This window comes from Scyliorhinus torazame, chromosome 5 (assembly GCF_047496885.1).
Source record: "Scyliorhinus torazame isolate Kashiwa2021f chromosome 5, sScyTor2.1, whole genome shotgun sequence".
Classification (NCBI taxonomy): domain Eukaryota; kingdom Metazoa; phylum Chordata; class Chondrichthyes; order Carcharhiniformes; family Scyliorhinidae; genus Scyliorhinus; species Scyliorhinus torazame.
Window position 1 is genome coordinate 68198763 of NC_092711.1, and position 13005 is coordinate 68211767.

The window sequence follows — 13005 nt, forward strand, 5'->3', positions numbered from 1 at the left end:
AGCTCCCTCTCCCCGAGTTCACACCAACTCCACTCCCTGCGTTGGTGAGATTCACACCTGGGTGTCTGGAAAATCGTTAGGACAGTAACTGTCCTGTAAGGTAATGAGTCATTTTGCTTCCCAATTGGCCGAGGAAGGCAGTGTGTCACAAGGATGGATGTGTTGACCGATTAATGGCTGGAGGATGGGGGCAGGTCATGTGATCAAACCTCCAGGAATACATTTAATCAAAGTTGGTGAGGAGAGAATGTTGTGAATTTCTGTCCTAACTGACAGTGAGGTTTCTGTAAATTTTAGGATACTGGAAGTAGAGGTTTAACAGACGGGAAACGCAAACCAAACGTCACATCGTGATCTGACAGAGTCACTCGGTTCATCAGACCCTGAATATCAGCAGCATCTGGGTGTGGAAGGTAAAAGGTTTGTCTGTTCTGTCTGTGAGGGAAGATTTCAAGTCTCAGTGTAACTGGAAAAGCCCCAAGATTCACAAACCCTGGTTAGACCAAACCTGGAGAACTGTGTTCAGTTCTGGGCAACAAACCTGAGGAAGGATAGAATGGCCACGGAGGGAGTGTAGCACAGATTTAGCTGAGTGATATCTGAACCCCCCCGGGGTTAAATTACAAAACTAGATTACACAAAGGATTCAGAGACATGTTGGCACAGAGAATGGCATTCGGCCCATTGAGTCCATGCTAGCTCTCTGGAGCAATCCAGTCAGTGCCATTCTCCTGATCTCTCCCTGTGTCCTCGCAGGTAATTTCCCTCAGATGTCCATCAAATTTCCTTTTGAAATCAAATCATTCATTGTGTTTATTTTCAAACTCTCTCCAAGACAGCAAGTTTCAGGCCATTGCCGCTCGCTGTGTCAAAACATACATCTCATATCACCTCATATCTCCTGTACCTTTTACATACAAACTAGGAACAGGCCACTCGGCCCCTCGAGCCTGCTCAGTATTCAATAAGATTGCGGCTGATCTCATTCTAACCTCAACTTCACATTCCTGCCTACCCCTGATAACCTTTCACCCCCTTGCTCATCAAGAATCTATCCAGCTCTGCCTCAAAAATATTCAAGGACTCTGCTTCCGCTGCCTTTTAAGGACGTGAGTTCCTAAGTTTTACAACCCTCAAGAGAATAAAAAATCCTCATCTCCATCGGAAATGGGAGACCCCTTATTTTGCAACAGTGATGTTCTCGATTCTCCCACAAGAGGAAACATCCTCTCCACATCCACCCTGTCAAGACCCCTCAGGATCTTATATTGTTCAATCCAGGTTTTACCCAAAACTTTAAATCTGTGTCCCGACTGCTTGTATGACCAGTGAATGGAAACAGAGTTTCTTTGTCCACCTGATGGAAATCTGGCATAATCCTGTGTCCCTGAATCAAATCTCCCCTCAACCTCCTTTGCTGGAACCATTCTGGTAAATCTCCTCTGCATCTTCTCCAAGAACCTTCACATTCAGATAGAGTTGCAGATAGCGAGGAGGACTGTCAGAAAATACAGCAAAATATAGATAGATTGGAGAGTTGGGAAGAGAAATGGCAGTTAGAGTTCAATCCAGGCAAATGCGAGGTGATGCATTTTGGAAGATCTAATTCAAGAGCGGACTATACGGTCAATGGAAGAGTCCTGGGGAAAATTGATGCACAGAGAGATCTGGGAGTTCAGGTCCATTGTACCCTGAAGGTGGCAATGCAGGTCGATAGAGTGGTCAAGAAGGCATACAACATGCTTGCCTTCATCGGACGCGGTATTGAGTACAAGAGTCAGCAGGTCATGTTACAGTTGTATCGGACTTTGGTTAGGCCACATTTGGAATACTGCGTGCAGTTCTGGTCGCCACATTACCAGAAGGATGTAGATGCTTTAGAGAGGGTGCAGAGGGGGTTCACCAGGATGTTGTCTGGTATGGAGGGTGCTAGCTATGAAGAAAGGTTGAGTAGATTAGGATTGTTTTCGTTGGAAAGATGGAGGTTGAGCGGGGACCTGATTGAGATCTACAAAATTATGAGAGGTATGGACAGGGTGGATAGCAACAAAATTTTTCAAGAGTGTGGGTGTCAATTACAAGGGGTCACGGTTTCAAGGTGAGAGGGGGAAAGTTTAAGGGAGATGTGCGTGGAAAGTTTTTTACGCAGAGGGTGGTGGGTGCCTGGAACGCTTTGCCAGCGGAGGTGGTAGAGGCGGTCACGATAGCATAATTTAAGATGCATCTAGACAGATATATGAACGGGCGGGGAACAGAGAAGTAGATCCTTGGAAAGAGCCGACAGGTTTAGATAAAGGATCTGGATCGGCGCAGGCTGGGAGGGCCGAAGGGCCTGTTCCTGTGCTGTAATTTTTCTTTGTTCTTTGTTCTTCCTGAAGAGTGGTGACCAGAGCTTCAGAAAGATTCACAGAATAGAATTAGAGCCATAGAATTCCTTCAGTGCAGAAGGGGGCCATTCGGCCCATCAGGTCGGCACTGATTCTCTGAAAGGGCACCCTGCCTAGGCCCACACCCCTACCCTGTCCCTGTAACGCCATAGCCCCACCTAACCTGCACATCGCTGGACACTAAGGGGCAATTTATCAAGGCCAATCCACCTAATGTTCCCTTCTTTGGACTGTGGGAGGAAACCTGAGCACCGGGTGGAAACCCACGCAGACACGGTGAGAAAGTGCAAACTCCACACACACAGTCACCAAGGTCGGAATTGAACCTGAGTCCCTGGCACTGTGAGGCAGCAGTGCTAACCACCGTGCCACCAGAAGCATAGTTTCAGTATCAATATTATTGTTTATGAAGCTGAAGATTACAGCAATCCAGCAGTTTTCATGGTCACTTTTTCCCAGTGCCGGCCCCACAAATGACCAGATTCATTCAGCTCAATTTCACAACCTGCTTTTGTGTTTTTGTGGGTTCTCTCTCACTCCCTATTTTCTGTTTTCACAGGGTGTTCGAAGGGGAGGCTCCAAAGTCCAGATATGCAAACCAAATATCACACCAGGATCTGACAGAGTTTCCAATTTATCATATCCTGAACATCATCGTACTTTGAACATGGAAGGAAAAAACATTGTTCACAGTGGGGAGAAACCGTACACGTGTTGTGTGTGTGGACGAGGATTCACTCGATCATCAGACCTCACGAGACACAAATGCAGTCACACTGAGGAGAAACCGTGGAAATGTGCGGAATGTGGGAAAGGATTCACTTCCCCATCCCATCTGGAAATTCATCGACGCAGTCACACTGGTGAGAGACCATTCACCTGCTCCAAGTGTGGGAAGGGATTCACTGAGTCATCTAATCTGTCCACACACCAGCGAGTTCACACTGGGGAGAGACCATTCACCTGCTCCAAGTGTGGGAAGGGATTCACTGAGTCATCTAATCTGTCCACACACCAGCGGGTTCACACTGGGGAGAGACCATTCACCTGCTCCAAGTGTGGGAAGGGATTCACTCAGTTATCCGTCCTGCTGAGTCACCAGCGAGTTCATACTGATGAGAGACCGTTTCAATGTCCAGACTGCGGGAAGTGCCACAAACGTTCTGGGGATCTGATGAGCCATCAACGTGTTCACACTGACGAGAAACCGTTTAGGTGCTCTCACTGCGGGACTAGGTTCAGACAATCATCTCACCTCACTGTACATAAGCGAATTCACACTGGGGAGAGGCCATTCGCCTGCTCCCAGTGTGGGAAGGAATTCACTCAGTTATCCACCCTGCAGAAACACCAGCGAGTTCACACTGATGAGAGACCGTTTCAATGTCCAGACTGCGGGAAGTGCTATAAAAGTTCTGGGGAACTGATGTGCCATCAACGTGTTCACACTGACGAGAGACCGTTTAGGTGCTCTCACTGCGGGACTGGGTTCAGACACTCATCTCAGCTCACTGTACATCAGCGAATTCACACTGGAGAGAGGCCATTCACCTGCACCAAGTGTGGGAAGGGATTCACTCAGTCATCTGACTTGCAGAAGCACCAGCGAGTTCACACTGGGGAGAGGCCATTCGCCTGCTCCATGTGTGGGAAGGGATTCACTCAGTCATCTGACTTACAGAAGCACCAGCGAGTTCACACTGGAGAGAGACCGTTCACCTGTTCAGAGTGTGGGAAGGGATTCAAAATGTCTTACAACCTACAGAAGCACCAGCGAGTTCACAGCGAGAGACCGTTCCAATGTCCAGACTGCGGGAGGTGCTATAAAAGTCCTGTGGAACTGATGCGCCATCAACGTGTTCACACTGACGAGAGACCGTTTAGATGCTCTCACTGCGGGACTGGGTTCAGACGATCATCTAACCTCACTGTACATCAGCGAATTCACACTGGGGAGAGACCGTTCACCTGCTCCGAGTGTGGGAAGGGATTCACCATTTCATACCACCTGCAGCAGCACCAACGAGGCCACAAGTAACCACAGTGAATGGGTTTTGCTGTTACTCACATTCAGGACTGAACCATGTTCATTTGGATCTCTTTCTGCTGATAACAAACTTCAGCCCATTTACAGGGGCTAATATTCTGGCTAAAAGTCAAATACATTAGATTTGAGTTAAATCCGCAGTGTGTTGAAACTTTTTAATATCTCTGACACAGGTTAGTTCCTTTTGAAGTTCTCTCACTCTCGCCTGTCTCTTCCATCCTCACCTCCATAAAGAAGTGTGAGGAGCTTGTGGAGCTTCTTTGTAACTGAGATTGAGTAAATCCGATCAGCTGCCTCTGCTGCTTCCCTCCCTTCCACGAGCCCACCGGACCAAACTGTCTCTAAATGTCATCCTTTCCCGAGCCCTGAACCCACATCTTTCTCTAGTTTCTCTCCCATCTCCTCTCATGCCCTCTCAGAGCTCATCTTGTCCATGAGACCCAGCTCCTGCTCCATCGACCCTATTCCCACTCAGCTACTGATCAGCCAACTACCGTGTATCCACGGATATTGTCAACATTTCTCTCTCTTCAGTCACTGTCCCTCTGTCCTTCAAATCTGCCATCATCACCCCCTCCTCAATAAAACAAACCCTTGACCCTGCCATCCTTACAAATTACTGCCCCATCTTCAACCTCCGTCTCCTCTCCAAACTCTTTGAACATGTTGCCACCTCCCAAATCTTTGACCATCTTTCCCAGAACTCCAATGTTTGAATCCCTTCAATCAGGTCTCTGCCCTGCCACAGTGAAAAACAAGAGACAAACAGAATCTTACCCGGAGAGAAGACAGACAATCTGGGAGCTTGGATGCAAGGGCGGCACAGTAGCACAGTGCGTAGCACTGTTGTTTCACAGCGCCAGGAACCCGGGTTCGATTCCTGCTTGGGTCACTGTCTGTGCGGAGTCTGCACGTTCTCCCCGTATCTGCGTGGGTTTCCTCCGGGTGCTCCGGTTTCCTCCCATACTCCAAAGATGTGCAGGTTAGGTGGATTGACTATGCTAAATTGCCCTTCGTGTCCAAAAGGTTAGGTGGGGTTACGGGGATAGGGTGGAGGTGTGGGCTTAAGTAGGATGCTCTTTCCAAGGGCTGGTACAGACTCAATGGGCCGAATGGCCTCCTTCTGCACTGTAAATTCTCTGATTCTATGAGGTGAGATTGTCCTTTCTGAGCTCCAGCCAGGTGATGTTAAACACTCAGGCGGGAAAGACAAAAATCTACAACGTGTTTAAAACAGCTGATTTATTTCACCAATATCTGGAATGTTAAACTCCAGTCCCTTAGAGGTTATTATCATCAGAAACAAACTCCAACTATCAGAGTAAAAACCTCAAAGTTCTGGTACAGATAGAGGCCATTTGGCCCATTGTGTGAGTGCTGGCTGAAGTGGAACTATTCGGCTTAATCCTATTTTGCAGATCTCAGTCGATTGCCCGGTCTGTTCCAGTCCTTCAATTGGATATCCAAGACATTTATTTTAAAGTGATCCGGATTTCTGCTTCTAGGACCCTATGAGACAGCGAGTTCTAGACTCCCACCACTGAAATGATGACCTCCGAGAAGCCATAGCTTTGCCAAAAGAAGTATCCATTCTAAATGGTATTGCCATTACTCAAGACAACACTATAGAAGCACAAGGAAACACCCTTGCAGACAGAGTAGCGAAGGAAGCTGCCTCCCAGTGGGATTCTTCAGCAGAACCAAGACACATCTACAAATTGGGAGTGACCGATTTATTGCAAGATCTACGTGAAATGCAACATGACTCGGCACAAGAAGAGAAATGGTCATGGTTAGACTCAGGTATCCAGTTGTATGGTGATGATATTTGGAGACAAGTTCAGACTGATAAACCAGTTGCACCACAGGCACTGATGCCATTTTGCCATTTCTGGCCCAGGACAGATGATGGCTTGATTCCAGAAAAGTTGGTGTGGCAAAGGATTCAAAATATATGCACAATTGGTATCAAACCACTGTGTAACCTGTGAAAGGAACAACTTACGACCTATAACATCAATGCCTCAGCTAAAAGCTGCCCCTGCAGTTCCATTCCAGAATATACAGGTTGATTACATCACCCTTCCTACATGTCAAAGATACACTGACGTCCTGGTAATAGTGGATAGCCTCTCTAGATGGGAAGAGGCTGCGCCAGCCAGGTAGGCTACAGCCACCCATACAGCCAAAGTCCTATGCAAAGCCGATATTCCCAGATGGGGAGTACCAGCTAGCATTGACTCAGACAATGGAACCCACTTTACAGTTGCTGTTTGCCAGGAGGTGTGCAGGTTACTGAACATCGATTGGAATCTACACTGCCCTGATCATCCAGAATCATCAGGACAAGTGGAACGCATGAACCAGACTTTAAAAGAACGATTGTCCAGATACAACCAAAAAGGCAGGAATTGGATTCAGGCCTTGGCACTTGTTTTGTGCAGTATCAGAGCAACCCCAAACTAAGCCCATTTAAGGTCATCACTGGTAGACCCATGTCCCTGCCAGGAACTGTTGACTTAAGAAAGACAGACTGTCATGTGATGAGGGATGCTTTACTTAGTTATTGTCAAAACTTAACAAATGCTGTCAGGTGTCGATGGCGTGGGGCGATCCTCCTGAGGGGGCCACGATTTGGTGCCCGTCGAATCCTCTTACATAAAACAAATTCAGCACGAACCATTAGGAGCCAAGTGGGAAAGCCCCTACCAGATATTACTCTCAACCCAGTCAGCCGTGAAACTCCAAGGAAAGAAATCAAGGATTCACGCGTCATATGTGAAGCGCGCTTACCAAAATCAGAATCTGTAAAAATGTTTGCCATAATATTGATTTTCAGTTACATGTTTGGCCCAGCAGGCCTTACCCAGGAGTTCAATGTTAACACGTTCCTTTACATGTCCTATACCTATGCCAGAGACTTTAACGTCTCTAATTGCTGGGTGTGTTCTTCTATCCCAACCAATTCCCAAGCAGGTATCCCACTGCAGCCTGTTCCTTTTACTTTTTCCCAAATGGAAGAATGGTACATTTTCCAAAATCGCGACTCTTCCCTTCCCCAATGTGGAGACACCAGAACCAAAGAAATGATAAACGATGAGGTTAAGAGATGGCGATCTGCAGGCCGCCCATTAAACACTTTCAAGGGATGGTATCAACATGTCTGTGATCGGAAACAGAAATAACCTTCCCAACTGGTCATAACCATACTGGGACAATATGTTTAATCAGCTATAATCATAGAGCATGGAATGCGGGATACAGTAAATGTGAATATTATTGGATGTGAGTGCCAGTACAGAGTGCACTCATGACACAAGAAAGGTAGTGGTCTCTGGACATTAAGGGTATCCCCATCGACTTTAAAGGGATATCTAATCACACCGATGGGACAAATTGTACAGAATATTGGTACCCACAAGTGGTTGCCCAATATTCTACCTATAATGGCACCTATTACAGTAATACTGCATACCCTTGGCTCCCGGTGAGCTGCAGAGGAGCGTGCTATTTATGATTCATTGTCCCCTTCATCTGCCATTCCCTTTCCCTATCCGATGCTATAAACGCAGACTCAAAACATGGACCTTTCATCCCACAGTTTGAGAAATATCAACCGACCACTATCATCACTAGGTCTAAACGCGAGATCACAGGAGCTGAGAAATTCTTTTCTGCTCTCATCCCTGCCTATGGCATCATCGTATTGACCAGAGAATACATTAATTTGGCCGCAGCCTTTAAGGAAATAGCCAATGACACTGCCCGAGCCCTCAGTAGCATTTCAGCCAAGATGCTAGCCATTCGAACTGTGGCTTTACAGAATCGGATGGCACTTGACTATGTGCTAGCCGAGAAAGGTGGAACCTGTGCCCTGATTGGTGCAGAGTGTTGCACCTACATCCCAGATAATTTGGAAGAAATCAACAGCTTGTCAGCACATATTCCAGAAGAAGTTAGGAAACTTTACCAACTCTCTGACACCACTCTTTGGGGATGGCTCTCTGGATGGGTGGGTAGCACAGGAATTTCCATCATTCAGGGACTTCTCTAATTTTTCATTTTTGGGCTTGTCATTTAGGTAGTGATCTTGCCGATCAGATGCATTGGCCAACGTATGGCTACCCATAATGCCCCAACAATCAAAGTGGTTCAGTTGTCCAACTGCACCACCAGCCCATGACATTGAACCAGGCTCCTACTATTGAACTGTCATTACTGCATTATTACCCAATTATAACTGCAATCATATAATCAATTTCCATTATTACTGAATTGGTATTGTACTATATAATCACTCTTTTGCATAAAATACCTCCAGAATGCTTGTAACGCTTGCAAAGCTTTGCCCGTTCCAGTGTTGATGGCTGTTCTCAAACAAGTGAACCATTAAAGACAATGCAAATGAGTTCCTCCCCGCGCTTAATTCTACCCTATCACATTTCTTCCCTAACTTCTATTCATTATTTTGATTCATCTTATTAATCTTAAGAAGAATCAAAAGGGGGGACTGATAGAAATGGGCTTTCTAGTTACCTATAGATGATAACGGTAAAATAGTTAAATGAGAACTCAGTAAGCATATGAAGCATTATTTGAGTGCAACAATAGCTGGATACCCATTAAGGGTTAATCCAGATCATACACTTTAGTTTTCATTCATTAAACCTAGATTTTAACATTTGCAAATTGCTTGAGACAAGCAAGGTCAGTGACGCCAACTAGCTAAAAGACCCCATTGTATGCTGCTGCTTTTCCAGCACGGACAGTCTCGTTTCCATGGTAATAGACAGTCTAAGGTCATAATGCCCTGAAGGCTGGTTTTTTTCTAATTAATGTTGAGATGCAGGTGTCAATAATTTGGAAAATTGACAAGCGATGGAATGGGAGAATTCCGCCAACATACTCAAATACATATATCTCTTAAATTGATGTATAGACACTTTGGTCAAATTGATGAATTATAAATTAGTTAAAGCCAATCAGCAGTAAAAAGAAGGCCAGACTTTGAGATAACAATTCTCTTAAGAATCACTTACCGGAATGGAAAAGTGCTTCTGTTGCTCTGTTCTGTTTCTCTTCTTGCTCACTCCATCTATTTATGAAACCTTTGCTGCTCGCTTTGCTAATCAAAATTACCCAGTTATTTTATCTGGCGTATTATGATTTGAATGAAAACTCAACTTCTGTATTCGCTAAAGACAATTAATCTGACTAGCTTGCTGCAGGGCTAGTTGTTGATTTTTAAATAAATTTTGTATTAAAAACAAGTGGCACAGCTGACAAATAAAGTTCAACTGGACTTTGCCAAAAAGCACAGACTTGACCTCTGTTATTTGGGAACTGAGAAGGGATAACACATATCCAGGGTTCCGAATAGACACAGAGATCCATTATGCCCCTTCCAGTCCCAATCCTCTGCTAATTACTTTAAATCTAAACCCCTTGGTTATTGACCTGTTAATGAAATAAATCTTTCTTGTCCATTCTATCCGGGCCCCTCAGAATGTTAAACACCTCAGTTAATCTCTCCTCAGCGTTCTCTGTTCCACAGAAAACAACCTCGGCCTCTCCAATCTTTCCTCATTGTTAAAATTCTCCATTTGCGTCAACATCCTGGTCAATCTCCTCTGCATCCTCTCTGGTATGAACACATCCTTCCTGTCATGTGGTGACCAGAACTGTACCCAGTAATGCAGCTGTGGTTTAACTAGTGTTTTGGACAGCTCCAGTATAACCTCCCTGATCTTATAATAAAAACAGAAAATGCTGGAAATACTCAGCAGCTCTGGCAGCATCTGTGGAGAGAGGGGTTTCAGGTCTTTCCTCCGATAGAAATTGCTGGGAATATTCCCTGCTGTAGTACTCTATGTCCCCGTGAATAACAAAGTATCTCTCTGCCTTTACAATCACTGTATCTACCTCTCCTGTCACCTTCAGGGATCTGTGGACTTGCACTCTCACGCCCCTCTGTCCCTCTACACCTCACTATCATACCATTCATATTCCTTCCCTCGTGTTTGTCTTCCCCCAAATGTATTTATTACCCCGCGCTTCTCTGGATTGACCTCAGTTTGCTACCTTTCTGGCCCGCTGATCAGTCTATTGATGTCTTCCTGCAGTCATTACAGCCTTGGTTCAAACATGCACAAAAGCGCTGAATATCAGAGGTGAGGTGAGAATGACTGCCCTTGACATCAAGGCAGCATTTGACCGAGTATGGCATCAAGGAGCCCTAGCTAATCTGGAGTCAATGGGAATCAGGGTGAAAACTCTCTGCTGGTTGGAGTCGTACCTGGCACAAAGGAAGATGGTTGTGATGGTTGGAGGCCAACCACGAGCTCCAGGACATCACTGCAGGAGTTCCTCAGGGTAGTGTGCTCGGCCCAACCATCTTCAGCTGCTTCATCAATGACCTGCCTTCATCAGAAGATCAGAAGTGGGTATGTTTGCGGATGACTGCACAATATTCAGCGCCATTTGCGACTCCTTCGATAATGAAGCAGCCCTTGCCCAAATGCAGAAAGACCTGGACAATATCCAGGCTCGGGCTGACAAGTGGCAAGTTACATTTGTGCCACACAGGTGTCAGGCACTGATGATCTCCTACAAGAGAGGATCTAACCATCGCCCCTTCAATTGTAATGACATTCAATGGCATTACAATTGCTGAATCCCCCACGATCAACATCCTGGGGGGTACCATTGATCAGAAACTGAACTGGACTAGTCACATTAATACTGCAGCTACCAGTACAGGTCAACGGCTAGGAATCCTACGGTGAGTAACTCACCTCCTGACCCCCCAAAGCTTATCATCTACAAGGCACAAGTCAAGTGTGTAATAGTATTCTCTCCACTTGCCTGGATGAGTGAAGCTCCAATAAATACTCCAGAAGCTCAACTCAATCCAGGACAAAGCAGCCCGCTTGATTCCTCCTCCTCCGACAAACATTCAATCCCTCCATCATCGATGAACAGTGGCAGCCTTGTGTACCATTGTAGAGATCTACCATACGGTTCAAGTGCAGTCTCGCATACACTTTAAAACTCGGTAGAAATTTGAATTACACTTCTCGGATGCAAGTAAGAATCTTTTATTGCCTCTACTGATTACAATTGAGAGAAACTTAAATCTGTTCTCAATAAAGCCTTGCCAGCAAAAGACGTAAAGAGAAGTAATTGATAAAACAATTTTAACGTTAAAAAATAATACAGAAATGGTTTCTTGCTTAAAGCAAAACAGCTTGCGTGAACTTCAAGAGTTGGAGTGGAAAAGTGAAAATAAGGATAGCAAGTAGTTAGATCAAAGTACAGAGTGATCCTGGGTGGAAAATGGCTGTCTGAACTCTCATGTTTAAGGAAAATGTTATCAGTCTGAGGCCATCTGTCCATATCTCGATATCGTCCTAATTGATTTGGGTGAGTTTCAAATACATTGGATTGTATAGTTAACTGACAATCTTCAATGTGCAACATAATTTTTAATTGTTTCATGTTTGAATATTTGTGTGTGCTATGGAATGTGATTTTGTGCTGTAATCAAGTCTGGTTCTTACTGGTTTTTTGCTGACTTTCATTTTATCCATACTCTGAACAATGGTGGCTTCATATTACTTATTTCGACCTTGATCTTGATTACTGGTACAGCTCATTTATTAATATGAAACTTACATTGAAATTTGTTCATTCGAACAATAGTCAGTTCATATTGTCAGTAAAAATGTTGCTTTTATCTTCAATTAGTTTGTGGATGTGACAGGCTTTGTACCTCTGTTTAAGTTCTGTGTTTTGTCATGATCTCAGGTTATGATTACTGAAATCCTTATTTTAAAATGGGTATTAAATCTGAGCTTTAATATTTACATTAAAGTGGTCTTTTACCTATCGGAAATAGCTGATTTCCTTCAACCATCTACAAGATGCACTGCAGTAACTCACCAAGATTCCTTAGGCAACACCTTCCAAATCCACAACCACTACCATCTAGAAAGACAAGAGCAGCAGAAACCAGGTACTCCACCATTTGGAGGTCCCCCTCCAAGTCACTCAGCACCCTGATATGGAAATATATCGCCATTCCTTCACTGTCGCAACATCCTGGAACTCCCTCCCTAACAGCACAGTGGGTGTACCTAACGTCAAGTACTGCAGCTGTTCAAGAAGACAACTCATCAGCACCTTCTGAAGGGCAACTAGGATCGGCAATAAATGCTGGCCTAACCAGCAATGCCCACATCCCGTAAATGAACTTTTGAAAAACTGCCTTTGAGTAGCATAGGAAACAGGAGGGTAGGAGCAGGCCTTTTGCCTGCTCGAGTCCAAAGGTGTGCAGGTAAGGTGGATTGGCCATGTTAAATTGCCTCTTGGAGAGTCCAAATGTTTTGGTAGGGTTGCGGGTATTGGGCTGGAGCTTGGGCCTCGATAGGGTGCTGTTTTGGAGGGTTGGTGCAGACTCAATGGGCTGAATGGCCTCCTTCTGCAATGTAGGGACTGTATGATTCTATGAGCCTGCTCTGCCATTCAACTAGATCATGGCTGATCTAACTCTAGGTTTTTTCCTGCACTGTC

General features: G+C 45.1%; 1 protein-coding gene across 1 annotated transcript; it reads left to right on the plus strand.

The window, feature by feature from the left end:
* Window positions 1-301: 301 nt before the first annotated feature.
* Window positions 302-9749, plus strand: LOC140418252 (uncharacterized). The gene is made up of 2 exons (XM_072501694.1): window positions 302-413; window positions 2947-9749. The coding sequence occupies exon 2, from the start codon at window positions 3055-3057 to the stop codon at window positions 4423-4425; it is 1371 nt and encodes a 456-aa protein (XP_072357795.1). The 5' UTR covers window positions 302-413; window positions 2947-3054; the 3' UTR covers window positions 4426-9749.
* Window positions 9750-13005: the final 3256 nt, after the last annotated feature.